Genomic DNA, 27,732 nt, shown 5'->3' with positions numbered 1-27,732 from the left:
CTTGTGTGAGTCTCCTCCCCTCCAATTCTTTCTCAAGGCAACTGGCTTATACATAAATTACAGTGTGTGCTAGAGAATATACGACACAGCTATGAATTACAAGATCATAATTTTGCCAGCAATTTCAGATGCTGCTATAAACCGCTCAAGGTCTGAAGAGAGCTCTAATACATTTTGATTTTTTTCTAAGCCCCCAGAATGGCATTCTAGGCCAGCTATTAAAAGATACTTCATTACTCTACCAAAACTGTGAGATGTAGCAGCTCTCCCTAACACATAGAAACAAACACAGGGAGGCCATTAAAATGAGGCGACAAAGAAACATGTCCCAAATAGAAGAACAGAACAAAACTCCAGACAAAGAACTAAACTAAATGGAAACAAGCAATCTACCAGATGCAGAGATCAAAACACTGGTTATAAGGATGTTCAATGATCTCCGTGAGAACTTCAACAAAGTGATAGAAAACATAAAAATGGAGATAGAAAACAAAGAAAAACCAGTCTGAAATGAAGAATACAATAACTGAAATGAAGAATATACTATAGGGAATCAACAGTAGATTAGATGAAGCAGAGGCTCAAGTCAGCAATTTGGAAACTAAGTAGCAGAAAATACTCAATGAAAACAGCAAAAAGAAAACAAAAACCAAAAAAAAATGAGGATAATTTAAGGGGCCTCTGGGACAACACCAAGCATAGCAACACTTATTTCCATCATAGGGAATATAATGGACACTTAGGTTGCTTTCCATCTCTTCTTCTCATCTAGAAGAGAGAGCAGGGTATTAAAAACCTATTTGAAGAAATAATGACAGAAAACTTACCTAACCCAGTGAAGAAAATAGACATACAGCTCACGAAGCACAGAGTCCCAAATAAGATGAACTCAAAGAGGCCCACACCAAGACACATCACAACTAAAATGCCAAAGGTTAAAGATAAAGAGACAATCTTAAAAGCAACAAGAGAAAGGCAGTTAGTTAACTACAAGGGAGCTCCCATAAGATTGTCAGCTGATTTCTCAACAGAAACTTTGTAGGTCAGAAGGGACTGGCACGAAATATTCAAAGCAATGGAAAGCAAGAAACTACAACCAAGATTATTCTACCCAGCAAAGCTTTCATTTAGAATTAAAGGTCAAATAAAGAGCTTTCCAAACAAAAAAAGAAAAAGAAAAAGCTAAAGGAATTCACCACCAAACCAATATTACAAGAAATGTTAAAGTACTTCTTAAAGAAGAAGAAAAGAAGAAAATATCAAAAATATGAATAATAAAATAGCAATAAATACATATCTATCAATAATTGCTTTAAATGTAAATGGATTAAATGCTTCAATCAAAAGACATAGGGTGGCTGAATGGATAAGAAAACAAGACCCTTATATATTCTGCCTATAAGAGACTTCAGATCAAAAGACACACACAGACTGAAAATAAAGGGATGAAAAAAGATGTTTCATGAAAATGGAAACAACAAAAAAAGCTGAGGTAGTAATACTTATACCAGACAAAACAGACTTTAAAACAAAGGCTATAACGAGACAAAGAATGACCTAGCAATTCTGCTTCTGAGTATTTATATAAAGAAACCCAAAACACTAAATCAAAAAGACATATGCATCCAAATGCTCACTGCAGCATTATTTACAAGAGACGATGAAAGCACCCTAAGTGTCCATTAACAGATGAATGGATAAAGAAGCGGTGCATACATCCAATGGGAAGTTACTTGGCTACAAAAAAGGATGAAATCTTAGCATTTGCGACAACGTGGATGGGCCTAGAGGGTACTGTACTGAATGAAATAAGTTAGAGAAAGACAAATGCCACATGATTTCACTTACATGTGGAGTCTAAAAATCAAAATAAATAAACAAGCAGACCAGAAAAAACTCATAGAAACAGAGAACATTTTGATGGTTGCCAGATGGGAGGGGGGTGAGGGGATGGGTGAAAAAGGTAAAGGGATTAAGAAGAACAAATCAGTAGTTACATAATAGTCGTGGGGATGTCAACTACAGCATAGGGAATATAGTCAATAATACCGTAATAACTGTGTATGGTGTCAGATGGGTAGGAGATTTATTTGGGTGATCACTCATAAGTTATATGAATGTCTAATCTCTATGTTGTATACCTGAAACTAATATACTATTCTATGTCAACTGTAATTAAAAAGAAAAATTACTTTAAAAAATATACTTCATTGTTTGCTTTTGTTTTGGGGGGAAAAGTCCATTATCACCCCTCCGCTCTCTTTTCTTCCATGCTGCATCATTGCCTTCTCTCTTTCTTCTTAAATGACTGGGCATCTAGCCTTAGGTAGATGTTCGCTCGGCCTTCTTAAGAGAAAGATGAGCTCAGTTGTTGGGCTTTGAATTAGAAAACTCTCCAGAGAAGTATTACTTGTGCCCAGAAAGGGGATGTAGATATGACCTTGGACCAGGTGGTCCTGTTAAGTCTCCCACTGAAACATTTTTCCTGCATCTTCCGCCATTACCTTCCTCCTTCTTGACTTATGCCTACTTTCTTGCCCCTCCACCCCAATTTCAAGCCTACATTCATTTGTAAACACTAACCCTCACTCTGACTTGCTTATCCTCCCTTCTCCAGCTAGCAAAATCCTACCTTTGACCCCAAGAACCAAACAAAATGCCACTTCTTTTGGAAAGCCTTCCTCTGTTCCCAGAGCACTGCAATGCTATACTCAGCCCAATGCATTGCAAGTCTTTATTTACGCCTCTCTCCTCCCACAAATTAACTCACCAGCCTGTACCCCATTTTTTTTCACTCATTCATGCATTAATTCACTAAAGACTGCAGCTTCACCAAGACCTAACACAAAGCAGGTGCATAATAAACGTCTGTTGAATGAAACAAAAAGAAGAGAAAGGGTAAACTGATAGGTGGATGAATTCCATGTACTGTGGATCTATAGATGGGGCCAAAGAGAAGGACCATAATGGGCTAACATGGAAGGCTCCCCTCCATTTCCCCAATCTTCCCCGAAGGGTTTCCACCAGCCAGCCCTCCTGGGAGTAAATCCACTCCTTACTTTCACCACCCCTGCTGATTCATCAGCCACCCCCAACACAAACACTCTGAAATATCCAAAGTAGTCTACTCACTGGCTCCCCGAAGCAGTGTGCAAATTCCTCCCTCTGCTCATCTTTTTCTCCTGTTCTGGAATGCCCTTTCCTCTCCACTCCATTTAGTCAAACTAACCATGCTTTAAGTTTCCACTCAAGTCCCACTCCCCCAGCCAGTCCCCACTGAACAGGTGACATCTCCCTACTTTCTACTCACAGCACTGTGTGAACCATACATGTGGCTCCTACCCAAAGAGCAATTACCCCCATCTGAACATATACCTAAACTAACTGGTCAGCACCGAAAGGCAGGAGTGTGCTATACCTCTCATATCACAGTGGGAATGTGACTCGTGAGAGGCCCCGAATTCCAGCCCTAGCCCAGCCACTTACTAATTATGGGACATTGGACCAACCACAGACCTCTTGGAACACTGCTGTCTACATCTGCCGAATGGAACAATACAATACGATAACTACCTCACAGTTGATCAAATACAACAGTGTTCCCAAATAGTTTTTACAAAGTTAACAGCTACGGAAATGTTGCATGTCTCATACATAAGTAAACCCATGCAGTTCCCAATGGAGCCCAGCTTCTGTGCGTCACTGAGGCCACTTCCTTCCTGTAGCATACTCGCTTGGCAATGAGCTTCTTGTCAAATTAGGAAGCTGTTCCTGAATTGAACATTCAGATAGGAGACTCAACACCACCAAGGTTAGGTCTAGTTTCACTCTCACCATGAAACACACACACACAGAGTGACACCTGCTCTTGACTTACAAGCCTGTTTTTCAGGAGGCCCAGTCCTTCCGAGGCACTTTTATCCACGCAGTATGGTCAGCCAGTGGCTTGGCTTGCACTGCTCGTTGATGGAAACACTGTCTACTGCTCTATGATCCTTGCCCAAGGACAGATATGGGGTAGGGAAATTAGTAACAGCTTTTTACCGAGGCCTGTATCCATTCATTCAGGGCAAGGCGAACAGGACAGGGAAGATTTTCCATTTGGACTCCCTGGGATATTCCACTAGTTTTAATATTAGTTACAGCATTGTGCTAACAAGATACTTGATCTGAGAAAGTCGGGAACACTAGATTCTATCACCCAATTACTATCCTACTATGTTGACCTCAATTACATGTGCGTACAGATGTGTGTGTATCTCATGTAATCAATACATGGGTAAGTGTGAATTACATGCAGTAAAAAGTGCATTTGTATGCATTTCAATATCTATCTTCTCATGTTTGCTGTTGTGTTATTAACTGTTCATTCATTCCTCTGTTATGGTCACTCATCAAAGTCTTTAAACTCCCATTGTAGACAAGATATTTTGAGTTCCCATATCCATAACTAGATTAAGCTGCTCTAGGCTGAGACTATGTCTCACGTTTCACAGTGTGCCCCGCATGACAAGAACGGTGCCATGATCAATCTGCTAATGATGCATTTATCAATCTTACATTGGATCCCCGAATACTGCTCTTTTCTCTCTCTGCCTTTTTTTTCCAGGCCTCAAGAGGCACGCTGACTCTATTCAAATCGTTATTACTTTGGGCCGTTAAAAGCACCTAAAATTGGCAGTCTGGGTGGCCCCGCTCCAAGCATCCTTTTATGTAAAGAGAACTGTAATTCAATGAGCAAGAAACTATGAAACTGACTGCAGCTGAGGGAATTATCCCCCCATGCAGATAATGTTGTGGACCCAACAGTTCTAATAAGCAAATAAAATCTCTCAGACAATTAAGTTGCTGCTTAAGGACATTTACTCTGGAATCCCCAAAAGTATTCTGAAAGATTGCAAAATTGTTGGTGATGAAGAAATAAACTACTAGCTGGAGTATAACAGATTAATGAATTAATACCTGCCAGAAATAGACAAAGAGGAAAGGTATTATAGGAAACCTTTTAAGGATCTAATCTCTCCTTACTTCTATTTTACTAATATTTTCCTGGACCACTTTCCATCGTTAGGAAATGAAATAGAGAGGGAGATTTATGATTTTCTGACTACAATGTACAGATAACATCTTTGCCTCTAGTGTTGATCAAGATGAAGCCTGCGAAGATCCAAGCTAAATGAGAGGAACTGGGAACATTTATTTTTTCTCTAAATCTTTCTCATCTCTAAGGAAGTTCCCTGAGAATCCACCAGCACCCTACAATAGGCAAAGTTAATAAGCAGGAGAGCTGGCAGAAAGTTTCTGAGCCTCAGACAAGCAAACTAACTTAGAGATAGTGGGACAATCGCTCCATCCACCCTGATTTTCCAACCTGTAAACAGGGAACCCTAGAAAGATGCCTGTGACGTTGGAAGGGTGTAGTCTAGCAATCCCCAACTGACTTTAGAGTGCTTGGTAAACTTAACTAAATGGACCTGGGTTCTTATTTACTTCCCAGTCATGACTCACCCTTCAAAGATCTGACCTGCTGAGGACAAGGACCGTGTCTTTATACCGGTGACTAATCATCATGATGACTGCCAAGAGAGGATGGTCATACCAATTCTGTCTCCCAAAAGAAATACAGAATTAATTATTCCTGTTCTACAAATATAGGAATTGAACCTCATGCAGAGAAATCTTTAAAAATCACCAAAGAAAGGAGCACCAGAGGTCCAATTACCCTCTCCTAAAACGTGCGCTCCCTCATTACTTCCTATGTGGACGACGGTACCATTAGTGGGGAGATGTCCAAGACAAAAACCAGTCCTTCTAGATTTTCCCTCCTCCCTCCTCCTCCGTACACCATCAGGGATGGATGGTTTAGGTTCTTTTAACTTAATATTCCTCTTGGTTTTCCCTCCACTCCCTAATTCCTGCTTCTGCTCTAATGAGCCCTTAGTTAGGACTTCTCCCCTAGATTCTAAGTGGTCTCAGGTAGTCCCCGGTCTCCAACCTAACCCCCTCTCCATTTTTTCCCACAGGGAGATGCTGTCAAGATCAAACGTGCACATTTCAAATTCTCTTTATAATATAATACTCAAATCCCTGCCCGATATGACCCCTGGTTCCCAGGACTGCCTCTCCAGGGCCTTGTCCCCATCACATTTGGGTCCCTTAAAAAAAACTGCTACTGAGCCTTTCCTCACATGTCTCTTTCCCCGGCCATTCCTGGCCTTCGCAGACTCATCATTCAAACCTTGATGCAGGCAACACCACCTCCGTGAAGCCTGCGTGTCCTTCTAGAATACAACTGACAAGCCCCTCCCTGCACCAAATTTAGGCCACTTTGCTATATTTTTGTTACACTATTTTTTTTTTCATATGTACCTTCTTCATCCATCTGAGGACCAGCACTGTGTCTTATTTCTGTTGTATGTCCAGTGCCTGGTACGAAGCCTGGCACAGAGCACGTACTCAATACATGCCTGAACAGGTGAAGGAATCAACCAATTACAACTCCATAAACCTTTACTCTAACCGTTAGGCTACGCCAATAGCAAGGGTTGTAAGCTACAGCCTGTGGGCCACATCTGGCCCATCACCCCTTTCCATACAGCCTGCAAGCTGAGAATGTGTTTTGTTTGTTTTTACATTTTTAAATAGTTGAAAAGTATTACAATAAAATTCCATAAAAAATGAAAATTGTATAAAAGTAATAGTTCAGTGTGTGTGAATAAAGTTTTATTGAAATACAGTTGTGCCCATCCTTTCAGAGACTGTCTGTGGCTGCTTTCCTGCTACGAAGGCAGAGTGGAGCAGTTATAACAGAGTCTGCATGGCCCCCCAACGCCTAACCCACTTAGCAACTAGCCCTTTCCTGAAGCTTGCTGATGCCCATCCCACAGAACGGAATGTGGGTGGGCACTCTTACCACTGTGTCATTCACTCCACTGTTCTCTCAGTGGATATTATTGAGTATCTGCCATGTGTCAAGTGTTCTGCCAGGTTCTGGGGATAAAACATGGAGCTGAGAAAGGCACCTGCATGACCGAATTCACAGTCTGGGTCTGCAGCAGGAGTAAAGGACTAATCAAACAATCATATAAGCACCTTTGCAATTACAACTCTGATGAGTGCAAAAAAACGGTACCTGGAGTCACCTTCCATAATACATTGAGAGTTTCCACAATTGTTAAAGACGGTCAAATCAATGCCCAACTGTATGACACCAAAGTGGCTCTCTCTTCTCTTTCCCCTCTTTTTCTGCCCTGAGACTCTTCATTCTCAGTTGGGTCTCTCTTTTAGATTGACTCATGACGAGCTTCTGCTCCCCGTATGACACTCATTTTCTTTATAACCCCAGCACCTAGACCAGAGCCGGACCCATAGGAGACATTTGAGCGTCACTGTTAAATAAATGGAAAAATCAATCAGTGGAAGAGCTGTGGGCAAATTCCTTGGCATCCCTGAGCCTCAGTTTTGTCATCAGTGAAATGAAGGACATGATGTTCCCAAGTCCTCCCAGTTCTGCACTCTGCAGATCCTCGTGTCCTTAGAGCTGGCCCCCATCTGGCTGTCTGATTCACTCATTTCCATGGACATACGGCAGCCTCCTCTGCTTCTGCAGCCTGATGCATTGGCCCCTCAGTGACACATGAACCCTGCCTAAGGCAACACGTCCCACACCAATGCACTCCACAGATCGCTGCTGGCAGTGAACAGGGAGTGCACCTTGGGGTGTCAGCCAAGGTCTGCTCAAGGTCTTTGGCATAAAAGGTGGCCAGGCTGCACACACACCAGCAGAGAAAAGAAATGACACTGAATTCACAAACTGGCCCATTAGAGCTAAGCGTCATGAAGGCCTTCTTTTCATGCCCATTTTTAAATTGCAGCTTCAGGATGGGTGGCTACGTTAAACAGCATACAAATCACCCCTTTGTTGCCCCACCTCATATACATGCTCCTGATCATTTTTTAAAGATCCTGGAACATAAGCAAGTCTGAAAACCTGATTCCTGGATTGTTCTGTAACTTTTTTCCGCACCAGAAGCAGCTGTTTTCCTTTGGTATCTAGACCCATGCAAGTAGTTTGGACAAAAGGACATTTGCTCCACGGGTCATCTGTTCATTTCGCCCTGTTAACTGCCCGGTTCTCCGGCTCCTGCAGCCAGATGATTGGGGTGCTTCTCACCAACCACAAATGCTTCCAGGACTCCTGCTAGCCCTGGGCACACAGCACCAGCCTTCGAACACGCTTCCTCCCTCCGAACCCTAAGCCTTCCATGGGCATCAAGTTCTCTTTGTCCCTGAGTCATGGCTCTCATCGCCCTTCCAGTTTAGTCTCATCTTTTTTTCCCATCTGAAATGTGTATTTTCAACTTTGCTGAGATGAAGTCCAGCCAAAAAGTCGAAGGAAATGACAGAAATGTCACAGGAGAAAAAAGTAGGCTTTCTGCTCCCTGTTGATACAAGGAATGACAACTCAGGATAAAAATACTCACTACTTTTTTGGGCCTCTTTTCATATCATTCTGCGTCTGCTCTGGGGCTGGATCGCGTCATATGAAAAGCTGTTACCTTCCACAGAATGACCTCCGGGGCCCGCCGACAGCAGTCAGCGGTTGTGATGCTAACTGGCCTCCGGGCGGAAAGCAGGAGCCACCCGCTGGCACAGCGCAGGCCTCCTGAAAGCCGCCCTGCTTCGGGCCGGGCCGCCGCTGGGGCACACGTGCGGCCGCACTCGGGTGTGCTCACAGGGCGCCCCCCTGGGTGGGTTTCCCACACATCTGGGCCGAGTGTGTGCCTTCTTCCACCGGCCAGAGCTGGCAGCCTGCCGTGCAGAAAGGAAAGAGCCAGAGCCTTTGCTTCCTCGGTCCAATCTGAAGCCAACTCAGTCCAAAGACAGGAGGAAAACAGCCTACTGGGCTTGGACAGATGATGTAAACAACGGAAGACAGTCCTTCATGCTAGTGACCCGGGTAAGGTCTTCACTCCGGGGTCAAGGAGGCTCCTCCTCTCCCCCACCCGCCTTGGAAGTCAGTCCACCGAGAGTGGGTTGTGTATGGGGAATGGTCTTTGCACACCTCGCCCGACCACACTGCCTACTTTTCACAGTCCTAGCTGTTGCCCTGAAGTGTCTTTTTCCAGACTTTACACATAGTCTTGGAAGAGGGATAGGTTACCCTCCAAGACTAAAAACGTACAGCTTATTTCATCTGAGGTCAATCAATTAACCAGGATTCAAAGAGAGCGCGAATTCTGAGCAGAGCTGCTGTTTTTCATTCCCACTTTCTCCCACGAGGTGGCAGAACTGTACAGCACATGGCTCAGAACAGGAGCCCAGCGGGGCAGTGCTGAGGTGGGCGATGCAGGGGCCTCTGAGGGCTCTGCCAAGAGGATGGACCCCTGAGACAGGTGAGCGCAGGGAAAAGCCTGGGGCATCCGCATTGCCCATAGGTCCCCTTGTGCTTACAGGGGAGCCCGGGTCCCTCCTCTCAAGCAGACTAGAAGCATTTTTACTGATGGGAGGCAAGCAAAGGCTAATGCCCAAAATGAATTTTTTAAAAATAGGAAGAGTAAATCTTCAGACAATGTACATGTTGCTCCAGGTGCCATCACATTTGAAAAAAAGACTTCTGACTTAATGGGCAAATTCAGGTTATAGTGTTATAAGTTTCCTAAGATAGTAACCTCCTATGTTAAGAATTTTTATTTGTTTATCTCTGTTACCTGTTCAGCGTTACCAGCAGATGCCCAGTCCTTGGCCTTGTAATGACACTGGACCACAGAGGGGGTCAGAATGAAAACCGTCTAAGATGACCATTTCCTATAAAGAAGATGCCAGAATTCCCTGCGTCCTAAGCAGAGAAATAATGCTGCAACTTATACCAGTTTCCAAAGGCAAGTCACTGTGGCCAGAATAACTCCGGGGGGTGGGGGAGGTCAGAGGAGGAGCAGGAGGCAGGGAAGGGGGCAGGAAAGGGGAGGAGACGGTGCTGCTGGGCAATGAGGTGTCAACAAGGCAAAAACAGCCAAAGGTCAACAGCTACCCTTTAAGGGGGGTGCTCCCGTTCCAGCTGAGACAGCCTGCACCTGACAGGCTTCACTCCTCTGTTACTTAGCTGTCCATGGAAACATCTGGGTTTGCAACCTGGGGTTTATACACTTGTCTTCCCCACAATTGGGGCAAGACACCTTATTTACAGTTTAAACTCCAAGCCCAGGAGAGCAGCCAACACATTACACTTGTTTTGTTTGTTGAGCAAACAAATAAATGAGGATAATCATAATGATAAGCGGCAATATTTATTAGGGTTTCTTAGGCAGGGCTGAAGTTAGGATACGGCGGTGAGGTGTGCGGGGAACAGAATTTAAGGAGGTGAGTCTCCCCTTCAGGACACGGCCTCCCCTTCCAAGTTCCCCTTATACCATTTGCCAGTTTTGTTTACGGGCCCTATCTCATCAATAGGGTTTTTGAAGATTTCTGCCTCTCATCACATAAAAGGGCTTGCACGGCAGAGTGAGTACCTAGTAGTAACTAAAAGCTCAGGCTCTGAGATCACACAGACCTGGGTTCGAATCCTTGCTGCGTCACTTGCTGAAGTCACACAGCTAATGAGGTCACACACCTCTCAGGTCCAGGTTTTTCTATCTTACAGAGCTGTTAGGAGGGTTAAGTGAGACAGGCATACGAGAGCGTAGTCGAACGCCTGCCACACAACACATGGTAGCTATAAAAATAACAGCAAAAATAAGATTTGATTTATTCCTATTACATTTGTAACGAATTTCAGAAAAAAGTTTATGTTCAGTTTATCAAAAGTGATTAAGAGTTAGTAGGTGCAAAACACCCTGCCAGATATTTAGAGGAATTTAAAAGAATGGAATGTGTAGTTGCTGATCTAGAGCAGGGATCAGATCACAAACCTTTGTAAAGAGCCAGATAGTATCTACTTTAGGCATTGTGGGCCATGGGTCTCTGTCTCATTGTCACAGACAGTATCTAAATAAATGGGCGTGACTGTGTTCTAATATAACATTATTTACAAAAACAGTCAGTGGGCCAGATGTGCCAATTCCTGATCTGCCCGATGAGCCAGGACATATACATATTACTTATAAAAATACAGCCAACATCAGAGGACCACCCATGAGTGATTTAGAGATCAGGTTTTAAAAGAGGCAAAATCCTAACTGGTTGAGTTCAGGTAAGTGGAGAGGATGGGTGAACACCTGCTAGACAGGGGAACCAGCAAAGCCATGGAGATGGAATATATTTGTGCTTGGGGTGAGGTGACTGGTGAGCAGGCTGGCTGGAGAAAAAGGGGGAGAAATTCAGAGAGGCGGACAACAGGAGCAGAAAAGAAGGCTGAGTGAGAACATAAGGGACAGACTGGGAGACTGAGGTTTTACAAGAAGGAAAAGTTTACTGTGCCCTAAATCTGGCCAGCGGGGAGTTTTTGGATCTACCCAGGAAATAAGTGAATCCCTTTGTGAGGTGGGTTGTTAAATTCTTCCTTGGCCTTCAGGGGAGAAGATGAATTCAGTGATATGGGATCAGAGTGGCACCATAGTGGCGTTCGGTACTTATTTCCAGTAATTTGATATATTTCACCAGAAATGCAGCGCATCTCATCACCCATCACCTGCCCTCACTTTTGTGAGCGGGTCCAGATCCAGACCTGGGCATCTCAGTGTCTCCAGGTAGGATGAATGAGAGAGAATGTTTGTTAAAATAAATGATCCTGGGGGTGAGGAGGGGTCAGGCCCTAAGAGAATCCTTCCCTGGGAGCTGAGGATTCTACCCTGGGGGAGGGAGGAGGCTCAGCTTCACACCAGGGTTAGACCACCGGCTCTCAGAGTGTGGCCCAGGCCAGCAGCAGTGGCATCACTTGGGAACCTGGCAGCAATGCAAATCCTCAGGTCCCGCTCTGGAACTTCCGAATCAGAAACTCTGGGTGCGGGGCCCAGCAACCTGCCCTTCAACCAGCCCTCCAGGTGATTCTGATGCGGACTAACGTTAGAGAGCCGCCGATCCATCTAGAACGTGCAGTGTCCATGTTCTAATCATGAACAGAAAGTGTGACTCAAGAGACCTGGGAAGGAGCCTCAATGTTTTTGGTTTTGTTTTGTTTTTTTCAGTTTCTCAGGTCTTCAGGTGTGTTCCTGATTTAAAAACCACCCCTCTGCAGGGCTCCTCAACCCTGGCTGCATGTTAGAATTACCCAGGCTGAGCTCCACCCCAGCGATCCTGATGGTCTAAACTAAATATAATCTGGCTGGGGGGGGAGGGAAATGTCAAAGCTCCCCAGGAGACTAATATACTGCCCATATACTTACACTTCAGCATGCTTAAGAACCACCTGGATAATTTATTAAACCAATCCCCTAAAAGTCTATAGGTTTGGGCCTGGGCCCAGGAATTTTCATTTCCAATGAGCTTCCAGGTGATATGTTGGCCTGCATACCACACCTTAGTGGCTTTGCTCTTGGAGGAATATAATTACTTTTTAGATACTTGAAATCTACTTTGGGTTGGGATGGCCAACTTCCCTCCCTCTGTTCCTCTTCTGAATTTCTATACATTTATTACTGTCTTGTCCAGTTAAATTATCAATAACTAAAAGGCAAGGTTTTTGTTTTCCCCATCTGTGGGTCACTCTTAGGAGTCAGTGGCTTGCACACAGTAGGTATTCAGTTGAGTAAGAGCAGTGGTGTCTCAGGGCTGCGCCTCTGTGTTCATGTTCTCCCCACCTGGTCTGCTAGCCAGGTCTATCCATCTTTGCCCTGAGCTCATCAAGAATCAAGGCATCTCTTTTTGAAAATGATGTGAAGGTAAATATTCGTCCAGTCCTCGAGATTCAGATTGCTCGAGGAGGCTGCCCCAGTAATACCCCAGATGAAGTACAGCCATCTGGAGAGGTTCTGGCATTTACAAAAACCTACTGCTGAATTTGCTCCTTGAAGACATTCATTTCAGGATGTTATTTCCAATTTGGTATCTAACAGAACTGTGCAACTCAATGAGGATTTAGGGTCTCTGCTCCCTACAGAGGGCATCTTATTTAAAGCACGTGCCTGACAAAGCAACGTCAAGGGAACATAACTGGAAACCTCTTACAGGGGAGTAATTTCTCTGGAAGCAGTTCCTGCTACAGCAGCCACCAGAAGAGCAATCGGCTCCCTGGCGATATCTGAACTTGGAGCATGCACTTTGCTGGGACTGTCTTCCTTCAGAGCCCAATCGTAGGGACAGAACCAAATGAGTTCATTTCTCCTGCCACCTTACAGCAATCTGTCCCAATGCTATTCCCAAGATGCCTGGTGCCACTGAGTTTTCCCTCTCCAATAATAATAATAATAATAAATAAACTCAGGCAAAGAGTAGAGCCCATGATCTCTAACATATTGTTTCAGGATGGACTAACCATAGTAACACGGATTGTTTTTATTTATTTCACTACCTGTGTACAATAAATCAAGGAGCTCAGAAAAGGAGGGTGGTAAAAAAAGAAAAACAATGTTTTAAGGTTTCAAAAAAAGTAGGTTGGAGGCTGGTGAGTTACAGAAATTGTATTAACTCAATTTTTCAAAAAAAAGAGACTGATTTACTTTTCTTCACAGGTTCCTTTCTCACCCGGGAGCACGAAAGAAATTCTGTTAGGGGTCTCTGCTTTTTTTCAGGAGACTGGAGCAAGGAGGAAGCTGTGTTCTGCATTTGATCTGACTGAACAAGACGGCTGACTAATTTTTTAAGTGTGACTCTTGGGGATACTTAATGTTACAGCTTGAGAGTCGGCATAATACAGTATCGGGGGACATGAACCTTGGAGGTAGACTGCCTGGGTCCAAAGCCTGGCTCTGCCACTTACTCACTATGTGACCCTCAGCAAGCTGCTGAACCGCCTGTGCCTCGGTTTCCCCATCTATAAAATGGGGTTAAAACGACCCAATTTCATAGTATTTTTTGGAACATTCCCTGGGATGAATATACATTGTATACGCATATGCACATATATACATATACAAACCACACACATGTGTACATGTAATATGAACACCTACACCACTACTCTGGTTCCAGAAGCTCTTTCTTCTCTTTCAGCATGTTCTCTCTCTCTCCCTCTCCCTGCCCCGAAGGACAACTGACCCCCCAAAGAAAAGCCATACTTTTTAAAATTTTACTGTTATTATTGTAAATAAAGGTACTGACTATAGGGAAGGGTTTACTCAGGAGCTTTAGAGAATCCAGATGTCCGGATGCCTGAGGTTCGGTTCGGGAGCATGTGACCTCTGGGGGCGCAAAGGCCCTTCCTTCCAGACCTGGGCAGGGGGCAAGGAACCCCTCGAGGGGAGGAGTTGGGAGGTCACGATCGTCGTGTTGAGTCCCGTCATCAGAGTCACCCTGTGGGGGTGCACAGGGGGGCCGACCCCGCCTCTGCGGCCCACAAGCTGCCTTTGAGCTGGTGCCAGTTTGGCGCCTCCCCCCCCCCCCCCCCCCCCCCGCTGGCTTAATCCCGCACCGATCCCGCCGACTCCACACGGGCCTGTAGGGGGAGCCAGAGGCCTTTCCTTCCAGAGCCCCCAGGTCCCTTTGGGCGGCAGTAAGAGAGCCCTGGGGAAGGAACCGGGGCTGGAGGCAGCCGTGGCCTCTCTCGGTGTTTCTCTGCTCTCCCTACAGAGGCCTTCAGTCATTTAATTTGGGGAGAATGGTGCAGAGTTTCATTTTGATGGTGAACTAAAGATCTCTCTACATCTGCTCAAGAAAGTTATTTACTTCTTTTAGATATAGACATTTTACCATTGGTCCTTCCAATAAACATCATTCCAGTAAACATCTGTTAAGCTACCGATATTTAAAGATAGTCCTGGACGCACAAAAGTAAAAGTCCGTGGTGCATCCTATCACAGGGCTCGCATCCTAGAGCCGCACGGTCCACAGGCCCTCCTGCGATGATGGAAACGCTCTGTGTTTGTGCTGTCCGACAGCACAGCCACCTGCCGCATGGTGCTGTTTAGTTCTTGAAATATGGCTAAGATGACTGAGAAACTGAGCTTTTATTTAATTTTGACTAATCTACAATTAAATAACTAAATTCGGCTAGTGGCTGCCACACTGGACAGCACAGTCCAGAACGGGAAGCCTTGTGACTTGGAAGTGTGGTCCCAGGCCAGCAGCATGGGCATGCCCTGGAACTGGCAGAAACGCGGGATCTCTGCTCCCACCCACGCCTCCTGAGGCAGAGCCTGCACGCTAACAAGCTCTCCTGGCGCTTCATGCACATGCTGAAGTTCAAGAAGCGCTCTTCCAGGGAGGAATTAACTCAACATTCATAGTCAGAAGATACACACCAGTGGCTCTCACCCTTACTGCACTTGGAAATGCAACTGGGGAGCATTAAAAAACACCGAGCCTAGATCCCCCCTGCCCCAACACAGAGACTTGGACTTAATTGGTTCGAGGTTTGGTCTAAATATCATGAGTTTGCAAAGCTCTCTGGGGGTTTTAATACACAGCCAAATTTGGAACCATCCCAGCACATCCTGAGACTGTGGTTTTCAAAACTTGGTGAACATGAGGTTCACCAGGAGGCTGTAAAACACAGGTTGCTGGCTCACACCCGCAGAGTTCCTGATTCACTGGGTCTAGGCTGAGTTCTAAGAATCTGCACTTCTAACAAGTTCTCAGGAGCTGCTGCTGCTGGTGGTGGTCGGGCAATCACACTCTGAGAACCACCGGCCTAACAATTTCAAAAGCATGGGCTCCAGAATCAGACTGACCTGGGCTAAGTCTTGGATCCATTTACTACCTAGTTCCCTAAATTGTAAAATCAGACTAATTGGCTTGCTGTGGATAATAACTGAGATAATGCCCACGAGATGCTGAGCCCAGTGTCTGCTCTTAAGAAGCAATCAACAATTGCTCATTAATATCATTATTGTCAGAAGACTCATTCACAAATTATGTGCCAGAAACTGTTCAAGGCACCAGGGATACAGCAAAAAAACAAGACGGTCAAGATCCCTGCCACACTGCCGTCATGGACCTGCATCCTAATTGATAGTGTAAAACAGACTGATTTGCCCTGGCCAAGTGTAGCATCGCCCCATGCGCTGAAAGGTTGCAGGTTCAATTCCCGATCCCCAGGGCATGCAGGAGGCAGCCAATCGATGTTTTGCTCTCACATCAGTGTTTTTCCTTCTCTCCTTTCCTTTCTCTCTTCTCCTTTCCTCTTTCTAAAAATCAATAAAAACATGTTTTTAAAAACAGACTGAGTATAATGCTCTTACTGCGCCAATCATAAAAGCAAAGGAAACAAAGGTCAGGGAGAAATTAATTCCAACTGGGAGAATGGGAAAGCTTTATACAGGAGGTGGAGTTAGGACTGTGCCTCAGTGAGGAAAGGGACTCTAACCAGAGAGGCAGGGCAGAGTCTCTCCTGGCTCAGCACAAGGGAAGGTGCAGCTGGCAAATGCCAACTAGCAGCCTCATGCAGCTGGGGGAGATCTCAGGGGAATGGGAGGCTGGGAGTCAGGTCTGTGTGTCTGGGGTGGCCCAAAAGGGGCTGCCTCCACTCTGGGGTGTGTGTGTGTGTGTGTGTGTTTTCAACACCCTGAAAATAACTGGTGTCAGGAAGCAGAAACCAGCCAAGGCTTTCACTCTTGGTTATTACCAAATGCAGAGGCTGGTCAGGGTCAGGTCCAGATGTTAACCTCACCACACCTGGTGCGGGGTTCTTCAAGCAAGGGAGTGGCCCTGGGGCCAAATGCCTTCTGAAGTGGACGAGCAACGAGACTCCTGAGACTGCAGAGACGAGCCCCTGAAAAATGACCACTAAAGGGGAGACTGGTGTTCTGACCCCATACATTGTTTTTCCTGGTAAAACGCTGACCTACCATCAAAACTCATTCACCTTGCTTGGCACTCTTAAATTCTGGTTTCTCTCTGCTCTTTTAAGTAAAGTCAGAAAGGCAAGAAAGCATACGTTCTAAGGAAAGAGAGCTTTTAAGCAGGAGATATGTAGACCTAACATGTGCCCTCAGTTGCTGCAGCCACACAGGAAGGGGCACTCAGAGCTCGGTGTAATTGCTTAAGAACCATGGATGGATAACAGGCACGTCTGTCTAGTAAGTCACCAAGAAAATTAACAAACAAACACTACATGTAAGTGAGGATATAGGGAAGGTCTCAGGCAGCAAATAGAATCTCCTCAAGGTGTGCTCACAGAATAGGCTGGGAAGGTCCAATGAGGCAAGGATGTGGAGGCCCCTGAATGCCTGCTAGAGCTTTTGGACTCCAAGGGCTGTGCAGAGCCACGGGCAGCCTGAACAGGAGCATGGGTCCCAGCTCTAGGTGCTCCTGGCTCTATAACTGAGGGCAAGTCACTTAGCCCCTCTGAATCTAAGTTTCCTCTTTGGCAAAATGGGAATAATAATAATAACCCCTTTGGTAGGGAGAATAACGGCCCCCAAAGTGTTCTTGTTAATCCTTAGAACCTGTGGCTATAGTAACATACATGGTAAGAGGCAATCAAAGTAGCAGATAAATTAAAGTTGCTAATCATGGGAGATTGTCCTGGATTATCCAGGTGAGCCCCCAATATAATCACAAGGATCTTTAAAAGTAAAGGAGGGAACCTGGCAGGGCATGGCTCAGCAGCTGAGCATCAACTTAAGATCCAGGAGATCTAAAAAAAAAAAAAAAGAAGAAGAAGAAGAAGAAAAAGCCCGGCTGGGCGTGGCTCAGCGGTTGAGGGTCGACCTAGGATCCAGGTGATCGGGGTTCGATTCCCGGTCAGGGGATATGCTTGTGTTGTGGGCTGCGGCCGATCAATGACTCTCTCATCATTGATGTTTCTATCTCCCTCTCTCCCTCTCCTTTCCTCTCTCTGAAATCAATAAAGATATATTTTAAAAAAAAAAAAAGATCCAGGAGATTGAGGTTCAATTCCCAGTCAGGGCACATGCCCGGGTTGGGGGCTCAATCCCCAGCAAGGGGCACGCAGGAGGCAGCCACCAACCACTCTCTCATCATTGATGTTTCTATCTCTCTCTCCCTCTCCCTTCCTCTCTCTGAAATCAATAAAGACATATTTAAAATAAAAATAATAAATAAATTTAAAAAGGTAGAAGAGGGAGGCAGAAGGGGAGTCAGACAGAAGTGATCAGGGACAGCAAGATCAGAGCTACGCCGTGTGAGGACTCGGCCCACCACTGCTCGCTTTGAAGGTGGAGGAAGGAAGGGGCCTGTGGATGGCCTGGGGAAGCTGGAAAAGGCAAGGAAATGCAATCTTCCCTAGAGCTTCCAGGAAGGAGCACAGCCCTGAAGACGTTTTTGTCTCAGCCCAGAGAGACCTATGCTAACTTCTAACCTACAGAATTGTGCGACAATAAACTTGTGTTGTTTTAAGACCCTACGTTTGTGGCAGTTTGTTAGAGCAACAAGAAGAAACACACATATCCATCGTGCAGGGTTCTGAGGCTGATGCCCAGCATGTGGAGAGAACACTTTCTTATCTCGGATGGTCTCACCCGTGGACACCTGCTCTCCCGCACCCGTGGAATGCCCGCTGTTTCCCACCCTGCCTGGCTCACCGCCGCCACAGCCTCGCCGGGCCGCCTCTCCCAGAGGCCTCCTGCCATTCCTCTGAACTCCCAGGGCCCTGGCAGTCAATCTGGCAATTTGGGACTTGATTACATGGCGGGCAGTGTTACCTGCTGCTGCTGCGTGTGTGTTTATTTTGGTTCCCAAACTAGAATTGAAACCTTGGTCTCAAACCAGAACTGTGTTTTGGCCTTTGGTTGTTGTTTTTAAGAACCTATACTTTTTTTTTAACAAGCCTGTTTTTGTCGCCTTTTGACACAAAAAAAGGACTGCCCAGGCATATATTTATAAGCAGAGAGCCTAAATCATTTGCTGATGGCTCTAAAGTCTAAGGTCCAAGGCCAGGTCTAACACAGGCTACAGAACCAAGTTTAGTTTTTTAACCACAGTGCAATGACTGTGGCTCCTCACCAGCCCCTCACCTGCTCAGTCAGAGAAGAGGGACAGAGGATGTTGAGAATCATAGTAAAGCAAGGAAAGAGCGTGGCCAAGCATGTTCCTCTCACCCCGACACCGAGCACACAGTAGGTGCTCAAGACAAACAGGCTCACTGACTGGCCAGTGAATGCATTATTATTTTTTCTCTTCATTCATCTTTTAATCACACAAGATGACCCTGAACAAAAATACATAAACGCACAAAGGAGCCACAGCCCACTGACCTACCTTGGGGATACAGTTCCCATCAAAATGGGACACACAAACGAAAGAGTTCTCCCCAGGGCATGTTATTCAAGTCTCAAAATAAGACACATCTCTCATTTCAAGGTCCATTTACTTTTGGGAGGTAGGACAGAAATTTTGTAAGAGGAACAAATGAACAAGCTGCTGTGTGGAAAGAGGAACCAAAATAAGCGGCGACTTGCCGGCCGCCGACGTGGATGTCCTCACGTCCTGCGGCCTTATTTTTGGTTCCATTCCAGTTTGTTTTCTTCCCTGGCGCTTTATTTTTTTCATTTTTATTTTTCTTAACCCTCACCCAAGGATACGTATTTCAGAGAGAAGAAGGGGGAGAGACAGAGCGAGAGAAACATCGATGTGAGACAGAAACATCAATTGGTTGCTTCCCTTCCACACCCCTTTGGGTGCTGGGACGACGCTCTAACTAACTGAGCCACTGGCCAGGGCTCTTCCCTGGCGCTTTAACGGGTGACAGGTAGGTTATAAAGAGAGGCCCAAGAAAATCAGTCAGTTCGTCCTGTGTCCCGGCACTTACTCACATTACCCCCCTCACTGAATCCCACGGCATCCTTATGAGGTGAGTGCTCTTAATAGCCCCACTGTACAGCTGAGAAAACTGAGGTAAGGCAGGCAAGCCTGCCTTGCTCAAAGTGTCCCATCAGCAAGAGGCTGAGCCAAGATGTGAACTGAGAAGTGGAGCCCAGAGCTTGGCTTTGAGCCACCCTGCTCTGTGGGCTAAGGACATGTGGCAACCCCCAGTCTCTGTCTCAGGTGAAGCAGATCTGATCCTCAAGTGGCTACGGTGCCCTGGGACTCAGGATGTGCCTGTGTTTCCCTGGGCTTAGTGGCAGCTCTAGAAACTGGACATAGGAAAGAAGCAGCAGGAAGAAGACATGAGGTGTGTGTTCCTAACAAGATCCTTTCCCTGCTGCCTGCCTGCCCGAAGTGAGCCCTTAGCAAGTAAGAAGAGATGGAGGGGGCCAGCCAAAGCCGCAAACTCAGCTCAGTCATCCCCAACCCAGTCCCCAAACCCAGATCTCTCCAGGGCAGGACAGAGGGAAAAGAGCAGAGCCTGAGCATGGACATACAGTGAGACCAAACCTGGGACAAATCCCTTTCACCAGGCCCGGGCATGTAACCTTGGAGAAGATCATTAACCTCTCTGAGCTTCAGTTTCCTTATGTGCAAAATGGGAAAATAATTCCTAGCTGAGGACTGAGTTCATGTTTGTCAGAGGCTTGTCAGAGTGCCCAGAACATACTAGAACCAGAATAAATATTAGCTGTTATTAGTAATACACTATCAAATACACTAGGACAATTATTACACACAAAAGGAAGTAAATACTACACTATATACTATATACTATACTATATAATAGGCAACCATATATTAACAATACGAAAGCAAACGTGGTGTGGGTTACGCTGTGGGAAGGACAGGGCAGGGTCATGGCCTTCACTGTTTTTATCTCCCTAAGTGCCAGCCGCAGCCCAGCCCTCTGTCCTGGGCAGTGTGCGCAGGAGAACCCGAGGACTTCACTTTCCTGCATCTCACCTCAAAGCTCGACCAGTAAAGGCAACACCTTTGCATTTCCCGAGAGGAGGGCCGCACCCGTGAAATGCCCCATTTAATGAGATTACTCCTACTTTATATGCCGTACCTCATGGGAATGTTCATCTTATCTACGGCAGCTCCCGGTACAATAATTGTCTCACAGTGTAATAGCCCATGTATTAAATCAGACAGCGGACCGCCCTGAAATGTCATTATACTGAATTCCCTCCCATAACAGGCAGGCCAGGTCTGGACCTCACCCAAGGGGCTTGGTTACCAACGAACTAAAAGTGTGCCGTTAAAGGTGTTTTCTCCTCCATGAGGAGAAAGGTTAGCTGATTATTATTATTATTTCAGAGCCCAATTTGTCATTGGTCTATGTTTCAGCTCAACAGCACGTATGCTTCCTACCACACTACATACTACACCGATTTATTAGGTTCCTATTTTCCTGTTCTGCCCCCACTGCTGTCAAAGGGTAGGATTCTGTCTATGTTATTCATTGCTGTTTCCTAATCATCTGGAAAAGTGTCAGGCACATAGTAGGTGCTTAATAAATATGGTTCAATTATGAACAAACCGAAGCACATTTCAGAGCATTTTTTTTGAAGAGCAACCACAAGTGACGCAAAATGCATCTCATTTTCTTCCCTTTCCTTTCTCTTCCCCTTCTTCTGTTTGCTCTGATAGATTTTCACTAGATCAGAACACACTTCCAAAAATCAGGACTAAACCATCCACAAGAAGGCATGGATTCTCAAAACATCCCAGTTCTCCTGACAGTAAGATGCTCTAGGGCCCATTTCACTCACGAGGGGGCGACTGGGCTCCATGCCCTCACCCAGGCGAGCCCTGCAGGCTGCAGAGGGGCGTCTCCGCCACAGTCATGAGGGACCTCAGTCATCTAGAACCACAAGGGACCGGGACAGGGTGGATCCTCACGTAAAATTCAGATTCATGAAGTATGACGACTGCAAAGTAATTCAGTCCAAACCTCCTGTTTTTCAGATGGGAAAACTGAGGGTCCATAAAAGGAAAGTGGATGTTCAAGTGCAGGGTTATCAGAGCACAGCCAAGAAGCGAAGGCACATTCCTTTTCCCCTTCTGTCCTTCCTCCCTCCTTCCTTCCTTCTCACTCTCTCCCCTTCCCCCTTCCCCTTCCTCTCTCTGCCTTCTCTCCAGTCCTTCATTCCTTGTCTCTTTATTTAAGGTTTTGTGAGTGTGAGTGTGTGTGTGTGTGTGTGTGTGTACTCTTTGCAATGGGATGATTTAGAATGTGCCTGGTTAGCAGCCCATACGTAATTTTGACTCAGAAACGTTGGTGAATTAATTTCACTAACTTCCTTGTCTTCCCCAACAACCTAGATCCCATATTTCTCCAAAATTCCCATCACTAATACAACCTCTACTTGACAGTTGAAAAACTAGCCAAGTGACAAAAAGTGAGCCCCCGGGTCGCACAGCCAGTTAGAGGCTAAGCTGAGGCATCCGGGACCTCTGGCTGCAGGGCACGTTTGGTTCGTCCTGAAGGCACCGCTCGGGTCTGGGTGCCACACAGGTTTCATCGTGCTGGGTGGAAACCCAGTCTGAGCAAGCACATCTCCAATCAAGCATGAGAAAGCTCTTCGGTTGAGCAAATTCGTACACTTCTAATGAGAATACGTGGAAAATAGAATCCTGATAGGAGACACACACATGTGTATATGATTATTACATAAAAGATGCTCATTTTTAAAATACATGATACTATATGTATAATAAATTCTCAGTGCTAGCAAGAACATCACAACACATTGCTAGTAGAAGCAGATCTCATCACAACATTTCTGAAACGTTATCCATCAACATCTGTACCAATATTCAAGTCCTTCCAGGAACCTGGAACTCTCTACACAAATGGAACTGGACAAATACGGGGATGGATGAGCATGTTTATCAGACCACTGTTTACAGTGCAAAAAGAAAACATTCGGGCAGTCCGTCATTAGGGCTATGGCTGAATACACTGTGGTACAACACTGTATGGAATTGCGTGCTGAAGGGGTGTCCAGCATTTATTAGTTAGCAAGGACACCAAATTACAGTGCAATGTGATTGACGCAATTATCTTGTACAAAGACCACCACCTATAAAACACTGTCATCTGTGAACATTCATGCTTGCTGTAGTGGAGTGAGGTAAGGGAAAGTTGTGGAGGCCCGTTAACACTGAGCAGCCCAGACAGTGGGCAGTGATGCATGCAGGGGGCAGAGATGATTAATATTTTCTTTATGTATACATCTTTGAATGTTTATACTATTATTTATACACACACATATATATATGTATATAATTTTGAAATAAATCAGGTTAAGGGAAAATTTTCTAAGAATAGACAGATGGAACCTACAAATAGTCCCCCAAGTCCTGTTTCAGCCTCTCTTCCCCCCCTGAACACCCCTGACAGCAGAAAGTTGAGAAAAGTATTCAGTGCAGCAAAGAGAACCCCGAAGCTGTCTCTAAGCCCTGCCACAGTCATTCTCTGGACTGGTTACTGTTCCCCCAAACTGCCCTAGTCCTGATGCAGGAGGTGACATGTAAAGCAGAAACAGAAGGTCACATGTAGAACAGAGACAGGAAGAGAGATGTAAAGACAGGAGGTGAGATGTAGAGATAGGAGGCGAGATGTAGAGCAGAGACAGGAGGTGGCATGTAGACCAGAGATAGGAGGTGACAGGTAGAACAGAGACAAGAGGTGGCATGTAGAACAGAGACAGGAGGTAGCATGTAGAGCAGAGACAGGAGGTGAGAGGTGAACACAGGCCCAGCAAAAGCTCTTCCTTTAACACTGGAAAGGAGCTCAGTCTTCAAGGTAAGGGGTGACTCAAGATGGTTTACCTCCTGCCCCACAAAGGAACTCATCACTATAAATAAATCATGCAGGACCCACTCTTCATAAAACTAAGAAGCATCTAGAAGCTAACTTTAGCAGGCAGGCCTTCTGGGACACCTGAACCAGCTACTTGGAAAGTTGGCCTTGTCCCCATGGGTTTATTTGTCTAGTAGTGACTCCAAGTTGAATAAAGAGTGACAGACCCATGAATGCAGAGCTCCTGGCTGTGACAGCGATGGCCACTTTGCTTCCACAATGACCAAACTGCATTACATGAAGCACTAACTGCAAATCCTGTGGTCTGGTGCTCCAAAGAGAACTGTCACCATCAACTCCTAAGACTCCAGCAATTATTCACTAACACACAAAACTCCGAAACAGCCCAGCCCCGGAACCACCTGGATCTGTATTTCAGCCACGGCTCAGGAGCCAGTAGGAAGAAAGGAAGCGAGACTGACTTACCAAGCCAACTTCTGTTTAAGTACACAGACACAAACACTGGGGGGACCGTGAAGAAATCCACGACAGAGTTCACTTCCAGCCAGAACCACAGCTTGTCGTTGGCTGCAATAAACTGGGGGAAAGAAAAAAGAAAAAAAATGAGAAGAGTGCTGCCAGCATTCACCATATACTCTTGCCAAAGGTTACGTTTGGGTTTTCCATGGGGGTCTGGAGGAAGATGTTATGTTCTTCTCAGATCTACCCCAATTACACGTTGTTTTTGTCTTAGAATTCAGATAGCCTTTTCTAAAGAATGGTTATATGCCATGTTAGCCTTGGAGAAAGCTCAGGCAGTATATTTTTCCGTGGTTTTCAACTGCATCAGAGGGAAGGTTGAGCGATCTCACCTTCATTAGACTCTCTAAAGTAAATACACCTGTAAATAAAGGATATATGGAGGCATCATTCACACACACACACACACACACACACACACACACACACACACAACCTCTGCTCAGCTCCTGTCATAAACAGGGTGCAGTACAACACCCCAAGCCCCAAATTCTGCTGCCCTACCCCCCGATCCCTCTGTTCGCTCAGGGTTCAGCTAAGTGAGCACTGATAAACATAAATTTAAAGGCAGAAAGCACATTTTTTAGTTCTATTTAAGGAAACAAAGCCCTCCTGTTTGAATAGAGGGAAGAGAAGCAGTGGGCCAGTGGAGGAATGATAGTTATTTCAATCCCCGCTCCTCCCCGTGAACACAAGTAACATGGACTTCGGAAAACGCTGCCCTGAGGACCAGGCACTCCCCGGGGCTGAAAGCCCGAGGGCAGCCTGTCATCGCCCCGGGAACCCTGGGCTCCGTCTGCCTGCAGCAGAGCAGGCGCTGCCCCAGGACGGCCCCGGGTACAGGCTCGGACGCCCCAGGAACGCCCAGCAGAGCTGCTCAAACTTACCCGCAAGCCAAAGTAGAGCAGGAAGAACACGTTGAAAGCCATGTCGATCTGTAATGTGAAATCTTTGTAGAAATTCTGGCAGGATTCTATTGGGCTATTAGACGGAAGAAAAAAAAGCAGGGGGTAAATGAAAAGCGTCACCCGGTCTCCCACCTGCTGCGCAGCGGCGGTGCTGGGGCAGAGGGCACCGTGAATGTGCCGAAAAGGAAACCCTTGGTCCTTCTACCCCCTGTAATAATCAAGCAAGCAGTGCCAAGGGGTCTATCCATTCAACCATCCAGTCTTTTCTTCTTGTATTTGTTTTTGTAATTTTACATATTTGTTACTTTTATCATCATTCAACAGTTGAGCTAAAAATCTAAAGAAGATCATGCAGACACCTCGGAGGAAGGACAAGCAAGAGACACTACCAAATTCCTTAATTTCACATTAACCCTTAAAGGACTGACTTCTTTCTTTTAGAGGACATGTCCCAAAGCTGAAAACAGTCCCTCACACCCTCCAGCACATTGGAAGAGGAGCCCATTTCCAATCAAACACAGTGGCTGTGTTTTGAACCCTTTTAAAGCCATCAGTTGATTAATAGGAAAGGACCCAGGAGCATCTCGGGAAAGCTGCGGAGGTGAGGGTCCTGGTTGATGTTCTGGCGAGACTACGTCTGAACTTCATGTGCAGCGTTCTGATCCGGGGGAAGAAGCATTGCCCAACTGGTAAAAGGCAAGACCATTAAACCAAAACGTTGAAGCAGTACTCTAAGGGTTAATTTTATTGTTTTCTTTGGCATGCAGGTTAACTGGCGTTGTGTGTGTCTCAAGCAGCCAATGCGAACCCCCAGCACACTCTACTTTGTTCAAGAGTAGGCAGATCAAAGGGTACTACTATACAAACTGGTACACGGCTTCGGAGTGCTTTCCTGCGTCAGGCTGATCAGGGGATCAGCGTGTGAAAAGTCCCAAGTTTGGGGCTGGGTGGGAAGCAGAAAAGCCTCATAAGCATCTCAAAGCTGTGAATGAAAATTCATAGTAGATTGTTATCAGTAAGCAAATGGTAACACTCAGGCCAGGAGCATAAAGAAGGTGAGGTGAGCAAAAGGGGGGAGTGTGAGGAGAAGTAAAATACTCTCCCCGGATGGAAAGCAACATGGGCCTCCAGGCCAGGAGAGGGCGAGCTTGAGAAGTGCGGGATGGAGGATTTCCGAGTAGTGCCACTTTGGAAATCGCTGTATGCAATACCAGTTAGTATAGTTGTACTTCTGTGAGGACAGTGCTTAGTTGGTCAACAGGCAGGGATCTGTGCAGTATTTGAATGCAAGGTCCACCTGGAGCCACAGTGGGTCAGTCTGTGGGGCTCTCCGATCATATTACATGCACTGGATTTACCCATTCTTATCTCTATCACAGGTCAAACATGCCCTTTTTGTCATCTCCCAAATCACAAATATGAGGAAAGAGCTCCAGAAAAGCATTAAGGGTAATCTACATTTGCATTTACAAACTAAGCAGACTGAACAAAAAACAAACACTGAAAAAACGGTTCTTTTATAAAGGAAATGACAACTGCTAGGTTTTCACTCAGGTAGGGAAGTTGGAGGAAAGACAGCATGAATTTGCTTAATCTGTTACTTAAAGGAGATAGGACAGAAAGCTAAACATCACAGCCTACCCCTGCTTTTTGCCTGCTGTCCTACACAGGTATTAATTTAAACGGAAAAAGGAAAATCCGGACCTAAAGTTAATAAGTGACACTTCTGCAATTCCCAAGCCGTGATGGCATTTTGTTTGGTTTCAAGAACAAGACCCACACGGTTTACAGGTGCCAGAGTTCTGAGCTACTCTCGCTGCAGTGGAACAAAGCACATGAGCCAGGTTAACCAGAAATCTCCTACAGAGCCCAAGGGAGAAAGAGACCATGTTTCTCTATGCTGTATGAGCCACTGGTATGATGTGCTCCTGAAAAATGAAGGGCTGTGTGCGTGTGTGTGTGTGTGTGTGTGTAAGAGCGTGAGGCCTGCTAAATACTGCACTCAGGTCTTCACGTGTGCCCATAGAATTAGCTGTGCATTATACATTCATATTCATCAAGATTGATGTGTGTGCAGTTAAGGGGACAGAGAGGAAATCTTGGTTCCTAAGTCTATTATGGAAAACCCACTGTCACTTCACCAAGGCCGAATTATAAGCTCACTGTTGCCCTCACAGTAGTTATTAGTGGAGTCACTGAAGGCGTATTTGGGGGTCCTGTGAGTTCCCTGGCTCCTATTAATTCCATGGCCTCTGAGGTTAATTTGGGAGTTACCTTGAGATACATCTCGTGGGGAAAGTATCTGCTAGGCTGTAGAAGAAGACAGCAGGGTGGGAAGAGATGTCAGCTCAGTGCCAGAGGATGTTTTGGTTCAATATAAGTAGAATCAGATATTCAAAAATTATAAGGAATCAGGCTGTAGCAACTTCTTTCCATTGCTCCGTGCCCTCCTTGCCGTTTCTGCTGCTCCTTCCTACACTGCCCATCCCCACGGGCAACAACGGGAGGGCTGATGCCAAAGGACACGGTGTTGAAAAATAGACCTCCGCAGCACCGTGATTTACAGAGAACAACGTTGAAACCATAATAGACCTTTTTTTCTATCAGATTTAG

General features: G+C 45.7%; 1 protein-coding gene across 7 annotated transcripts in view; it reads right to left on the bottom strand.

Moving 5' to 3' along the window:
- KCNMA1 (potassium calcium-activated channel subfamily M alpha 1) overlaps positions 1-27,732 on the bottom strand; it is a 659,358-nt gene that overhangs the window by 249,720 nt on the left and 381,906 nt on the right. For all 7 annotated transcript variants that reach the window (XM_081158532.1, XM_081158535.1, XM_081158534.1 and 4 more), the window contains exons 4-5: positions 25,099-25,192; positions 24,158-24,269 (exon numbers count right to left, since the gene is read on the bottom strand). In XM_081158532.1, coding sequence (XP_081014658.1) covers positions 24,158-24,269; positions 25,099-25,192 — 206 coding nt within the window. The remainder of the gene's footprint in view (positions 1-24,157; positions 24,270-25,098; positions 25,193-27,732) is intronic.

The sequence above is a fragment of the Miniopterus schreibersii genome (genome assembly GCF_964146895.1).
Source record: "Miniopterus schreibersii genome assembly, chromosome: 14".
NCBI classification, from domain to species: Eukaryota; Metazoa; Chordata; class Mammalia; order Chiroptera; family Miniopteridae; genus Miniopterus; species Miniopterus schreibersii.
This window is presented reverse-complemented; position numbering and strand designations above follow the sequence as displayed.